We start from the raw sequence: 13,177 nt of genomic DNA, 5'->3' as shown, positions 1-13,177 counted from the left end.
AGGTATTCAGAACAGTACCTTAAATCCATATAGACCTGTACCTCTAGTGACTAACTCCAGCCACTGCCGAAGTGTGCAGGTCACTACTGCAGTGTCCCAGACCCCTTGATCCGAGTGATGGAAGGCCAGAATTCAAGTTGAACTGACAGTGAATGTGAGTGCTATTTTTCCTAGTTAATCAGAGCAACAATGGGAGACAGCACACTGCAACGAAATTTCAATATACACGGTACACACAGGTGCAATTTTATAATGTCTTTTTCCTTTTTACCCCTTTCTCTGAAGCTTCTGTTGTCAGATCACTGTCAGGAATCAGATGCTGAGCTTCATGCAACAGGTAAGGGCTAATTCAGTTTCCCATGTACAAAAGCCTCGTGCATACAGCTCCTGCCAATGCAAGCAGCAGTACGTATTTACAGTTTTCTACTAGTCTGCCTTGTATCTTTAGCAAAACAACAGCAACAAGGAATTAAATATATATATATATATTTAGAAAACAAAAGATTCTTGTCCCTTACTGTAATTAATTAGAGCTGGCTCTAAGTGGAGGAAGGTATCAGCCTTGTTTTAAATGATTAGGTACAATGACCAGACATTGCCACTGCCCCAGGCTTGAGCGAGCCCGTTACTGCATAAGCCTGGCCAGCTCAATCATCGCAAGTTCATGAAGCCAAGCCCTAACTTTACACAAAAAGGAGGGGGAAAGCCAGAAACTTACCTGGATTACAGCCCTGCATGCAACCCTTTTCTGCCACGTTATTAATAACGGAGCATTGGAGATCAGAAGCCTCCAGTAGGTTTACCACCAACAAAAAAGCAAGTTCATCCTGTGTGGACTAGTCAAAAAAAAAAAAAAAAAAAAGACTCCAAACCACCACAACAGCAAAAAAGTGTCTTCTTTGCTTGTTTGCAACTAGAAAGGCATATAAATTAAGCAGTGCCAGCTATAAAGTGGTTAAGAAGTAGCATGTTCCTACGCATGAGTGAAAGCTATAATAGTTTCCTACCACCTGCCATGAAGCCACATCCTGCCGTGAAGCAGGATGAGATTTATGTGCAGATATGCAAGGTGTGGGGTTTGAACCTCTACATAGTACAGATCCTCAAATAGTAAAGATGGTATACCCCTTCAGTTCAGTTTCTAGAGAGATTAAGAGAATAAACTTATTTTCCTCTACATTCCAGGGCATGGTTATGGGTCTTGAACATCACAACATGGGAAAAAGTATGTATCTGCCTGAACAAAAATAGCAAATTTAGAGCCTCAGAATATAAGAGGAGAAAAGGAGAAAAAAAAAAAAAGACAGAAAAACACCTGGATTAATTTTTTTTCTTTTTTTTTTTTTTTTTCCCCAACTGAAGAAGCACTTGCAGACATGCAGAAACTGAAAGCAAATTTTACTTCTTGCATTTACAGTCAGTTCAAAGTACAGCTAGCCTGGGTTGGGCCCTTGTTTACTGAAAGTAATGCCATGGGACGTCCTGGCACCGTAACCCTCAACTTCCCCGCCTTTGGCCCTGTGCTGGCATCACACAAGTCTGGGCTCCTGAAAGCTGGAGAAAATCGGGACGTGAGGACACAGCAGCGCAGTGCGGCCAGGCAAAGCTGCCACTGCCTTGGGTACGGCCTGGCACAGCAGGCATCTGCAGAGAGGGGGGGGAAAGACGGAGTCATGGGGTGAAGGCACTAATTCGCGCACATGATGGTGAATGACAGGGTGCTCCCTGCTCTGCCATCTTGGCAGGGCCCCAGGGCTGCCACCCCGTCCCCTGTGGCAGTGCCAGAATGCTGTGAGCTCGTATCAGGGCATGGCTGAGGCTGGGCACACCCCTGGGTGCCCCTGTCCCCCCCTGCCCCAGCAGGGTGCCCAGCCCCACGGCCCTGGGCTCGGGGAGCTCTCCAAGGAGCAGCCCCCGGCCCCTCTCGGGGCAGCCTGTGCCAGGGCTCCGGCACCCGCCCGGCCCAGCAGTGCTGCCTGAGGGGCAGGGGGAGCCGCCGGGGCTCCGGGCTGGGCCCGGGGCCTCTGGGCCCGGCCCTGGGCACCGCCGAGCAGAGCCCGGCTCCGGCCTCTCCGCACCTCCCTGCGGGTCCTGACGGCCATGGGGGAGCTCCCCCGGAGCCTCCTCTGCTCCAGGCCCAGCAGCCCCAAGGGGCCTGAGCTCCCCCAGGTGCTGGCACCTTGAAGTGGAAAGCTCGGAAGTATGGCCCCAGTTTCTCTTGTGAGGGGTTAAATTTGTGCCTGTCCTTCCCTAGACTTGCAGCTCATCCATGAGGACTTGCAGCTCATCCATCCAGTAGGCTTCGTGGGGCAGGGGGAGGTGAGGGCAAACGGGCCCCAAGCATGTGCGCCCCGTCCTCTTGGAGCTCCAGCTGAAAGAAGTCCTGCAGGGAGTGAGACCGGGCAGTTCTGTCTTGCAGAGGCCAGTGAGGTTCAACATGGCTAAGTGCCGGGCCTTGCACTTTGGTCACAACAACCCCACGCAGCACTACAGGCTTGGGGGAGAGTGGCTGGAAAACTGTGCAGAGGAGAAGGCTCAGGGGGTGCTGACTGATGCTCACCTGAACATGATCCAGAAGTGTGCCCAGGTGGCCAAGAAGGCCAAGGGCATCCTGCCTTGTATCAGGGATAGTGCAGCCAGCAGGAGCAGGGAGGTGATCATCCCCCTGTACTCGGCTCTGGTGAGGCTGCACCTCGAGTACTGCGTTCAGCTTTGGGCCCCTCACTACCAGAAGGACATCGAGGCCCTGGGGTGTGCCCAGAGCAGGGCTACGAAGCTGGTGAAGGGCCTGGAGCACAAGTCCTGTGAGGAGCGGCTGAGGGCACTGGGGGTGTTTGGTCTGGAGAAGAGGAGGCTCAGGGCAGACCTTATTGCTCTCTGCAACTGCCTGAAAGGAAGGTGTGGGGAGCTGGGGGTCGGCCTCTTCTCACAGGTAACTAGTGATAGGACTAGAGGGGATGGCATCAAGTTGTGCCAGGGGAAGTTCAGGTTGGAAATGAGGAGACATTTCTTCTCAGAAAGAGCAGTCAGGCATTGGGACGGGTTGCCCAGGGAGGTGGTGGAGTCACCGTCCCTGGGAGTGTTCAAGGAAAGGTTGGACGTGGTGCTTAGGGACATGGTTCAGTGGGTGACATTGGTGGTAGGGGGATGGTTGGACCAGGTGATCTTGGAGGGCTTTTCCAACCTTTATGATTCTGTGATTCTGTGATTCTGTGATTCCGTTGCCTTTGGGTCTGCGGTGCGGGCCAGCAGCAGGAATATGCCTCTGAAGGGTCAGTTTGTTCTTAGCAGGGTCCAGGCTAGGATTTCAGGAGACATACCAGTCAGGGCATGCATAGGGGGAGAGATTTATCTGGGGAATGAGAGCCAATGGAGTATATCTTGTGTTCTACCAAAATGACAAACACTTTTCCATCTTTGTAGTAATATCCAGGTGCCTGTTACACTGGCTTTTCATATTAACCAGGGTATGTATGCACCCAGAATATTCATGCAGATTTACTGGGTAGCACACTGGTGTACTGAGTGGCACAGTCACTGGTTTCTAGCTGAATTTCAGTAGTGACTGGTTCAAAAGGATTACTGACAAATGGGAAATTCAATGGGAACTGTGTGTAGTATGAGTAAAGTTCATGTGCAGGATTAGATAGAACAGTATCTGGTCTTGTGGTTAAATGATGCTGCTGAGCAAGAAGTAGGGAACACACTTTTCATCAGCATGAAATTTTAGGTTAGTTATGGATAGGGAAATCCTCCTGCTTGAGTGTTCTTACAGGGAATATGTCCTTGCTTTGAGTTAGGTAACTGAGTTTTGAAAAGAGCGTGTTTGGAAAGAGTTGGGGGAACCTGAGGCAGGAAATACAACCCTTAATACTGGGGTGGAGATCAAGTTAATTGATACGAAATTATGTATCGGACTATATCATGCTATTAGATAATGAATGCCAATCATAGATAAGATTAGTCAATATCCTTGAGTCACATGATAGGAATTAGTGCTGCATTTCTATCTAGGGAGCAAATGCTTTAGGGTACGGAGTCTAGTGGTCACCGTCCCCCGCAAAAATTTGCATCAGTGGTCTTGTTACCTGCCATACTTTTCTTGCTGCTTTTGCCCTCAGCTAGTAGTGGTGTTTGACTGGAATGGATGAGCGATGAGATTTATGCTTGCCTGAAAGATGTAGTACAGTGGTAAGCCATCTAAAATACTACTGACCGTTTCAACCACTTCTTCCCAATCCATTCGGAGACCGAAGTGGTTAATTGTAAGAACTTAAACTGCACCCTGACTTGTATGACTTGTGTACATTCTTGTTTGTACTGCTATCTGTACTGCTATCTGCAGTAGGGTAGGAAGCATCCAAACTAGTTGATCATGAAGAGCCCGGTTACACAGGGAAGCTACGATCAGGTTAGAGATGAGATAAAATGTTGGGAATATGATGTTCATGCTATTTGCTTGTCTAACAAACAGATCTGACACCTTTTAAGCTGCAAAATCCTTTATTTGCTATACTGTTGTATCTGAAATGCAAAGCTTGCTTGCTCACTTCCCCGTTATAAATTGTACCGCACACACTTGGAGATCCCATACAGGGTGTTGGGGCTGAGAAGCTGGAGTGGCTTCTAGCTGGGAACCCCTCCCTGACAGGAGCTGTGCAGTCAGCGTGTACTTCTGCTCCTGCCTGCCGTGTTACCAGGTGATGCTAGCGTGCCTGCTGCCGCACTTGTGCAAGAGAAGAAATGCCCCAAGGTTTTATATGAGGGTTATAAAGTTCTGGTGGTAATGGACTTTGGTATTCTCAAGGCGAGAACTGCCCCTGTTTACATCTTAAACTTTTTCAAGCAAAAGCTTTCTCGTAGGACAGTTTCTCACAACTTTGGATACGGAAAATACTTTAGAATTGTCAAGTGGTAAGAGCAGAAGTTCTGGTATATCAGGAGCATGGGGAAGAAAGGAGGAAGATGGGTGGTGGTGGTGTTCATAAGGAAGTTTCTTTGTGAACTGTATTTCATTCAGCAAATTATAGTGTCTTACTGTTCCATCTCAGAAATTAGGATATCATTAACTGTTAAATAAATGGTCTTGTTCCTGTTTGGAGTTCCCAGTGTTAGTAAGGCAAGCGGTATGCATATATAAGGAATATTTTAGCTAATCATTCTTAAACTGTCATGGCTTTGACAAACAGGTCAATGCAAATAAACCTTCTGTATTTACCCGGCAGGTGCCATGTTGCCTCAGAAGAGGGGAAGAACACGTTCCAGCATAGCCATGAACTGCTGTTGGAGAGTCCTGGTGACTTGCTTACTATTTCTTCCAAGTGCTTTCTCTCTCCAGCCAGACCATCCCAAGGTGTTGCTGGTATCTTTTGATGGATTTCGATGGGATTACATCTATAAAGTCTCAACTCCCAATTTTCATTACGCCATGGAGAATGGTGTTCACGTTAAACAGGTCGCTAACGTGTTCATAACGAAAACGTATCCTAATCACTATACAATGGTGACAGGTCTCTATGCAGAAAGCCATGGTATAGTTGCTAATGAGATGTATGACCCTATTCTGAATGAAACTTTCTCTGTGAACAACATGGATAGCTCCATTCGGGAAGGTGGGATCTATAATTCCAAGTTCTGGGAAGAAGCCAGCCCGATATGGGTAACAAACCAGATGGAAGGACACAAAACCGGAGCAGCTATGTGGCCTGGAACGGATGTGAAAATACATGGAGTCTTTCCGACCTACTACATGCCCTACAATGAATCTGTTTCATTTGAAGACAGAGTTGCTAGGCTTATCGGCTGGTTTAAATTGGAAGAACCCATAAATTTTGGTCTGCTCTACTGGGAACAGCCTGATGAGATGGGCCATGTTCTGGGCCCAGAAAATCCACTTATGGGACCGATAATTAGTGATATTGACAAGAAGCTGGGATACCTGATGTTTGAACTGAAGAAAGCGAAGCTGTGGAATGTGGTAAATGTCATAATCACGAGTGACCATGGGATGTCACAGTCATCCTCAGAGCGGCTCATTGAGCTTGATCAGTATGTGAACAGAGAGCTCTACCGAGTCATTGACCACTCTCCTGCAGTAGCTATTTTGCCAAAAGAAGGTAGGAGCTGTAGCACTAAAATTCTCAGAAGGAAATATTGAGCATTAGAACTTTACAGGCTTTTTCCTTAACTGAAGTGATAGTAGCAGCACTGATGCTGATAGGGCATCACCCTTGAACAAGGAGTATTTGCAGCATCACTGCCTTGTTATTTTTGATAGCTCTGTCCAAAGCCTGGATTAACTTTCTAAAATGGAAAGTGAGCAAATCTGCGTGTGAGTAATACTGCCACATATCCTTTAGGCCTTACGAGAAGTAAGATGATCTCATGGTGCTATCAGGGATGAATGGCATTCCGGATGAGTAGCCACAGAATGTTATGTGTCTTCCCTTTCATCAAGATGCTAAAGCCATAGATGAAGAACTAGATTTATAACTCAGACAGTAAACTGAGACCAGATGGTGACCTTCAATCAATAGAAAGCCTGTGTTAGCTATTTGATTGATACTTACAAGCTATTGCAGTTCACTTCAGTATTTTTTTCCTCTTGTCATGCTGAAGAGACAGTTACGTTCATATCATTTTTACTCTGATAATGTTGAACAAGAGTACTGGTGGAATTAAAACCAGAAGTCTGGTTGCAGTCATTGAAGGATTGCTGAAGTGCCAGTTGTTTGTTTAACCTTCCTGATGTAGAGGTGCTGCTCTTTATTTTGATTCCAAGTGATAAGACGAGGGGAAATGGCCTCAACTTGCACCAGGGGAGGTTTACGTTGGATATTAGGAGAAATTTCTTTACTGAAAGGGTTGTGTAGAGTTGGAACAGGCTGCCCAGGGCAGTGGTTGAGTCCACATCCCTGGAGGCCTTCAAGAAACATGTAGATGTAGAGCTTAGTATCATGGTTTAGTGGTGGACTTTAGTACTAGGTTAGAGCTTGGACTAGATGATCTTAGAGGTCTTTTCCAACCTGAATTATTCTATGATCAAAAGATATGACCGTGTGGGGCTAATGCATTAGCCCGGAGAACATAGGCAGGGGCACTAATTTGGAAGTTGAGTTATAAGATGGCCTTCTGAAAAGGTGTGTTTTAAAATTTGTTTAACATTTGCATCACTAATGGATAGCATGCAGCATTTAATGCACCAGCAGGGAGAGTACTTTGTGAACTTAAGTGACCTTTAAATGCGTAAACAAGTGCCTGCTGCTGTCATTTTTAGTTTGAATAATACTCCTTTACTGATGCAGACTAAAATGTCAGTGTGGGAGTCTGCAAAATGAGATTCATTTGCAGCCTAAGCACACTTGTGTGCTCGTAGCTGGGCGCTGTTTCTCTCGGTGGTGACAGAAGAGCAGAGTTCGAGAACTCCATCCTAGTGGATGCAAACTTGGTAGTGCTGACCAGGATGTTCTCACTACCGAATAACGGAGCTATTGTAAAAGTAAAGGTTAGTGCTGAAGCATCCCTAATGTGGTAAATGAGAACTTGATGCATAACCTGATTCTCCCATCCAGTAAAATGCTTTTTTTTTTTTTTTTTAAGAAAAAAAATGAAGTATCTCTTTAAGGAGCAATTAGATGACAGAATAGTGTATAAAAAGAGAAAAACAAACCAAAACAAAACAAAAAGCTATTTCAATGGATTTCAGAAATAAGCTGGATTTGTTTTTTGCCCAGAGGTTCAGTTATCTATTATACACTAACAGTAAGCAAGAATTAGTTTTGAGCACAGCTCAAATTGCTACTTTCCGCTTTGCTAACCATGATTTTATTGTAAAACAGTACGATTCATTCTCACTTTAACTGTGAAAATACTTAAGTACGCAGGTCTGATTTTATTTTTCAACACAGTTATTTCTTTTGCGTTGCTTAAACCAAGGGAATGATAAAGCTTAGTAAGACATTCAGAAAAATTGTGAATGCTTAAAAACGCAGAGATTTCTGCTACTTTAACTGTCTGGCTGTGTATTTTTTCCCCAGGGAAGTGAATTAAAATAACCATTTAACCATCCCAGTGTATTGGTCTGTGCTGAGTTAACTACTTGAATGTTTGTGAGGGTGGTACCAATAGCACAGGTGGCGATGCTGGCTTTTTCTTGCATCGAATATAAATATATTAATTCAAATAACTAAATTAGTGTAATGACAGTTCTTATATTTTGGGCTTCTCTTCCTGATTACTTCATTCAGAGGACTGGCATAGGTAAACTAATTTTGTTACTGATGTAGTCCTGGAAGTACGAGAACGGAGTCCTTTCCTCATTGCTGTAGCTAGTGTCTATTATATCAGAATTTATGCTGCCTCACTTTGGCCTTTGTTGTGTTTCTTAAGTTTGGTGATTCTCATTTTATGCCAGTTTGAGATAAGTAACCTTACACATCAAACTATTTTCAGTTTACAGGGTGCACAGCTGGGTCTGAAGGCAGGACTAGCTAGAAATGGTAGGTCAAAGTGACAGGATGGGCCTAAATCCCACTCAGCTGCTGAAAACATCCCTATGGGTCACAGGGACAATGCGGATGGCTTACAGCCCTGCTTCAGGCCTTGAAGCACTGCAGCTGGTCTGCAGGGAGCAGCGGTGAACTCAGAGGTGTGGGTTGTGCATGGGTGTAGCTCAAGGTGTTTAAATAGCACACAGCTGAGGTTCTGTGCTGATATGCAACAGGCTTTTTGCTGAAACCACTGCACAATCCTCGGTGGGAATCTATGCTTAAATGTTAGGGGGCGGGGGAGAAATTTGCACCAATATACAGATTCCTGGACTTGTTTTTATGTTCTGGCTGTGTCTTGGCTTCTCCTTTCTGTGTGCTGGCATCCCAGCTTGTCCTGCTGCACCCTGCATGCTCACTGACTTTTACTGGAAAGCAAAGTTCAGAAAGCAGAAATAAGCACATTAAGAAACAACGTGGCACCTCTATTTGGCATTTTAAAGGCAAGGAAGTAACAGTACCCTTTGGGGAAGTATATTTTGTCCTTTTCTTTCTCCTGACAGTTGTGTTTAAAGTAGTGATGATTTCAGTAAACATATTGATAGTTTTGTCTTTTTTGTTTGTTTGTTTGTTTTGTTTTGTTTTGTTTTTGTTTGTTTGAAGGCAAACTCGATGAAGTATATGAAGCTCTGGCCAATGCTCATCCCAACATGACTGTTTATAAAAAGGAGCAGATTCCAGATAGATTCCACTACAAACACAACCATAAAATTCAGCCAATCTTAGCTGTGGCTGATAAAGGATGGGAAATCGTATTCAATAAGTCCGATGGTTTTCAGTGTAAGTATTCTGTCTTTACAGTGTTATCTTCCTAGTCGGAAACCTTACATAGTACTTTCTCTCCCAACCTCAACCAACGCTTTTTTTTTTTTTTTAAAGAGTGGGAGGAGAAATTACAAAGCTAAGTATATATAATTTATATAGTTATATAATTACGTATTTAATTTATAAAGATAGGTATAAATACATATTTTCCCTGATGGGGTAGGAAGCACACTACTGTTAAGGGGGAGGGAACTGGACTTAGTCTTTCAAAAAGTTAAACTTAATGAGATAAGATCATTCATGTGGTTTAGTGACCACATAACTTGAGGTCTTCCTGTGAGATCTAGCAGGCTGATGAGCTCTTTCTGAGAAAATGAAAGAAGTTGTAACGGAACTTGTCGAGGACGAATAGTGTCTATTTGGGAGTACTGAGCTATTGGAGAAAGGTTGGGTCGGAAATGCAAGAATATCTTCTGAAAGCCCTCGGCTTTTGTGGATGTCTACACTTAGAGCAGCCTTGTTCTATTTCTAGAAAAAGTTGATAGATTTGGATATCTTGACACTGTACAGCCATTTACCTTAAAGATTAATATGTCTTCTAGGTGATTTTGAGGAGAAATAAAAACCACACACACACACAAAAACAACCAAATACTTCACCGTCACATTCTTCACCTTGGGGTTTTGAGATTCATTGTAGTTGGAATGGAGACAGTAAGCTGTTAACTTTAGGTAGCTGGAAAGGATTGATATAAGTGTCACGGGAAGGCCGGATCTGTGACATGTTACAGGGAATACATACCATTTCCACTGAAAAGCTGAAAGAACCTTGTCCTTAAATGTGAACAAAGTGCTGAAGATGTCCAGTGACGCTCCAAATAGTCAAGTTTCTTAAGTGGTTTCACTAGAAGTCCAAGAAGAGGCTTCCAATATTGTTATTACAAAGTTATACAAGTTTTTAACTGAAATCTGTTTAAACTTTGCTGCTGAGGTTATGAAGCTTGAAAGACAACTGAGTTTTTCAGCTGCTCCATAGCTGATGAAAGCAGCTGTTTGTTACTGCACAGAGGTTTCTATTCAGATGTTTTAGAGCCTCTGCAAGGAAAAAGCACTAGAGATCCATGAACTTTTTCCTTGTTGATGGGCAGGCGGTGCACAAAACTGGTTGGGGTGTCCAGATAGTCAGGACCTCCAGTCTGTCTGCTGCTGAGTCAACCAACCTCTCTCTGCGTAGACTTTTCGAAGAAAACTCGTCCAGTTGCAAAGTGAGCGTTTTTCCTTGACCAAAATTGAGGATAGTTGGGTGTAGGATGCCATTGAAAGTACAATTACTGCCATGTGAACATTGTTTGTTTATTTTAATAAGCTCTTAAGTCTCTTTTAAGGCGTCTTCTGTGTATGTTTCTATGACCTGATATTTACTAAGGGATATTTGTGCTGTTGACCAAATTTTTCTATTAAACCTCTGCAGGAAGAAATGAGGATGGATGTTCCTTTCCTGCATTATGCTAGTTTTGGGAAAAGGTTCAGTGCTTGCTTTGCAGCTTCAGAATATTGACCTTTACCTGTCTTTTATTTCTAGTTGGTAATCACGGATATGACAACAACTTACAAGAAATGCACCCAATTTTTTTGGCAGTCGGGCCTGCTTTCAGAAAGAATGTCACCAGAGAAGCCATGAATTCTACAGATCTGTACCCCTTGTTGTGCCATCTCCTCGGCATTACCCCCCTGCCAAACAATGGTTCATTCAACAATGTGAAATATATTCTTGCTGAAAAGGTTCCTGTACTCTCGGGAGCAATTGTCTATGCTACTGTTGTCGGAGTCTTTCTAGGCAGCTTTCTTGTTATGATTTTTTTTGCACTTCTTGTTAAGCGTTTAATCCTCGTCCAAGCAAGTACCATGCAAATGCAACATACTGAGGCTGCCCAGCCACTCTTACAATATTCATAATGCTTGCCAGTGGAGGCACGGTGAAGTTTTAGAGTAACGCTTGGTACTGTTTCTTGCTTGATGCTTAAAATAAGCTTGTACAAATAAAAACTAATAGAAGAGGTTCAGCATAAACACGCCCAGTAAAAGAAAACAGATGCTGATCCATTGGTACACTGAAGTACATACTAATGACACACAGAAAGAGTGTGTTTCTGTTTCACTTTATAAGCACTTAATCTTTTGGAGGTACAGCTGGGAAGCTGTATATGTAGGCAGACTTGTAGGAATGAGATGTTGAGTACCTCATTCTGAGCTGCTTTTAGGGAAATAACATCAACTGAAGTGCATTTCAGGCTCTTTTGTGCTGATTTAATTAATATATATAAATTAATCTCTTAGGTTCTATCAAGTCACTGAATGTGACTAGGTGGTATTGCCTTTAGCAATCAGCATTAAACTACTTGAATTTTTTTTTTTTAAGGTAAATGTAGAACTTTACTATTTCCACTGTCTCCTGTACACTGGACTATATTTTCTAGGCGTTCCTAGGAGGCTGGCAGTTTAAATACACAATACAAGCACAACAGATGTATGGGTCTTTTATATTTCTGGCATAAGAAATTTTTTTCTGAATAACGTTGAATCGGTTAAGGAACAGGCATGTGCAAGCTTGAGGGCTGTTGAGCTTGTTACTGGGTCTAAAATCTGATCTGTTACCAGAGACTACTTGCTAGGGTGAGCTTGGCTTGCTGTCTCGTGCTTTATCTGATGTGTCTGGGTGGGGCCTTAGAGTTTGATATGGTTAGGATTAAACGCACAATCTCAGGAATAGCCATAAAAAAACCTACTCTTAAAACTAAAGAAGCACACTTTGAAAGAAATTACAAAACTGGAGTTTGTTCTTGCAGAGGAATGTCTTTGCCAGGGAAAGTTGTTGATTATGAGTCAATAAAACTCTGAGTCAATAAAAGTATGTTTTTCTGAGTCTTTTGTGGGTGTTGCTGAAATTAATCTTGCCCCTGTTTTTAGGGTTGTGGGTTTTTTTTTGTTTTTGTTCCTTTTGTTTTGTTTTGTGAGCTCGCTTAGATGGTAGATAAGGAGCTGCTGGCTAAGGTACGTATGAAAGATGTGATATGAAGTAAGGGAAGCTGTTTAGTCATCAGATTTCTTTACAAACCGATTGTGCTTTCCTCTGAGTTAGTGTTTGTTTGTGTTTAGCTTCCAAGTACAATGCCTGCAGGAGGGAAAAAAAAAAAAAAAAAGATCTTTTAAAATTCACAGTAATATTCGGTCTGTTATTCCCGTAAAAGCAATGTATTGCTTTATCCGCAGCATCCAGCAGAGGGCAAAGATGGGAACCTCTTGGCCTTGGAGATGTGCTGTGCCTAGCTAATGCTGTGCCTAACCAGCTCAGACGGCAGCTGGCAGGGTTGCCAGCAGGCCTAGGAAGATCTACAGCAAGCTGAGTGAAGTCCAGAGTTTATTTCGCTAAGCTTAATTCCTGACTAAACGAATGGCATCCAGGTGAGTTCAGAAGTGAGCGTACTGCCTCGGTGGCAGTTCTGCAGTGCCACACGACTTACTGCTCTGCTCTCTGCGGCGCAGTCATCTCTTGGTTTCCTCTGCCATTTCAGGACACTTGCACGGCATTCAGCTGTCTTGCAGACATGGAAAGTTTCCAGAGGCCAGAGCTAGGTGCAGAGAAAAGGCTTGAGGGGGAAGGGAGTGGATATGCCAACCTAAGGTCAAGCTGTAACAGCAGCTTTAGGAAGGCAGGAGCCCCTGGTGTGGGGATGCGAAGTGTTTTGTACCTTGAGCTAACTCATCTCTGCAGTTCTGCTGTTACTGTTCCGTGTTCTCTTTTGTTTTCTTGCCTTGCCATTTTCCTACGAAAACACCAAAGGGAAACCTCTGGGGTAGCAGTGCCT

General features: G+C 43.8%; 1 protein-coding gene across 1 annotated transcript; it reads left to right on the top strand.

Annotated features, from left to right (window-relative positions):
* The first annotated feature begins 497 nt into the window (after window positions 1-497).
* Window positions 498-12,233, top strand: ENPP5 (ectonucleotide pyrophosphatase/phosphodiesterase family member 5). Its single transcript, XM_083831749.1, has 4 exons — window positions 498-1,621; window positions 5,226-6,116; window positions 9,150-9,326; window positions 10,894-12,233. The coding sequence occupies exons 2-4, from the start codon at window positions 5,231-5,233 to the stop codon at window positions 11,265-11,267; spliced, it is 1,437 nt and encodes a 478-aa protein (XP_083687875.1). The 5' UTR covers window positions 498-1,621; window positions 5,226-5,230; the 3' UTR covers window positions 11,268-12,233.
* The last annotated feature ends 944 nt before the right edge of the window (window positions 12,234-13,177 follow it).

This window comes from Anser anser (assembly GCF_964211835.1).
Source record: "Anser anser genome assembly, chromosome: 3".
NCBI classification, from domain to species: domain Eukaryota; kingdom Metazoa; phylum Chordata; class Aves; order Anseriformes; family Anatidae; genus Anser; species Anser anser.
The sequence above is the reverse complement of the archived record's forward strand: the minus strand, read 5'-3'. Positions and strand labels throughout refer to the sequence as shown.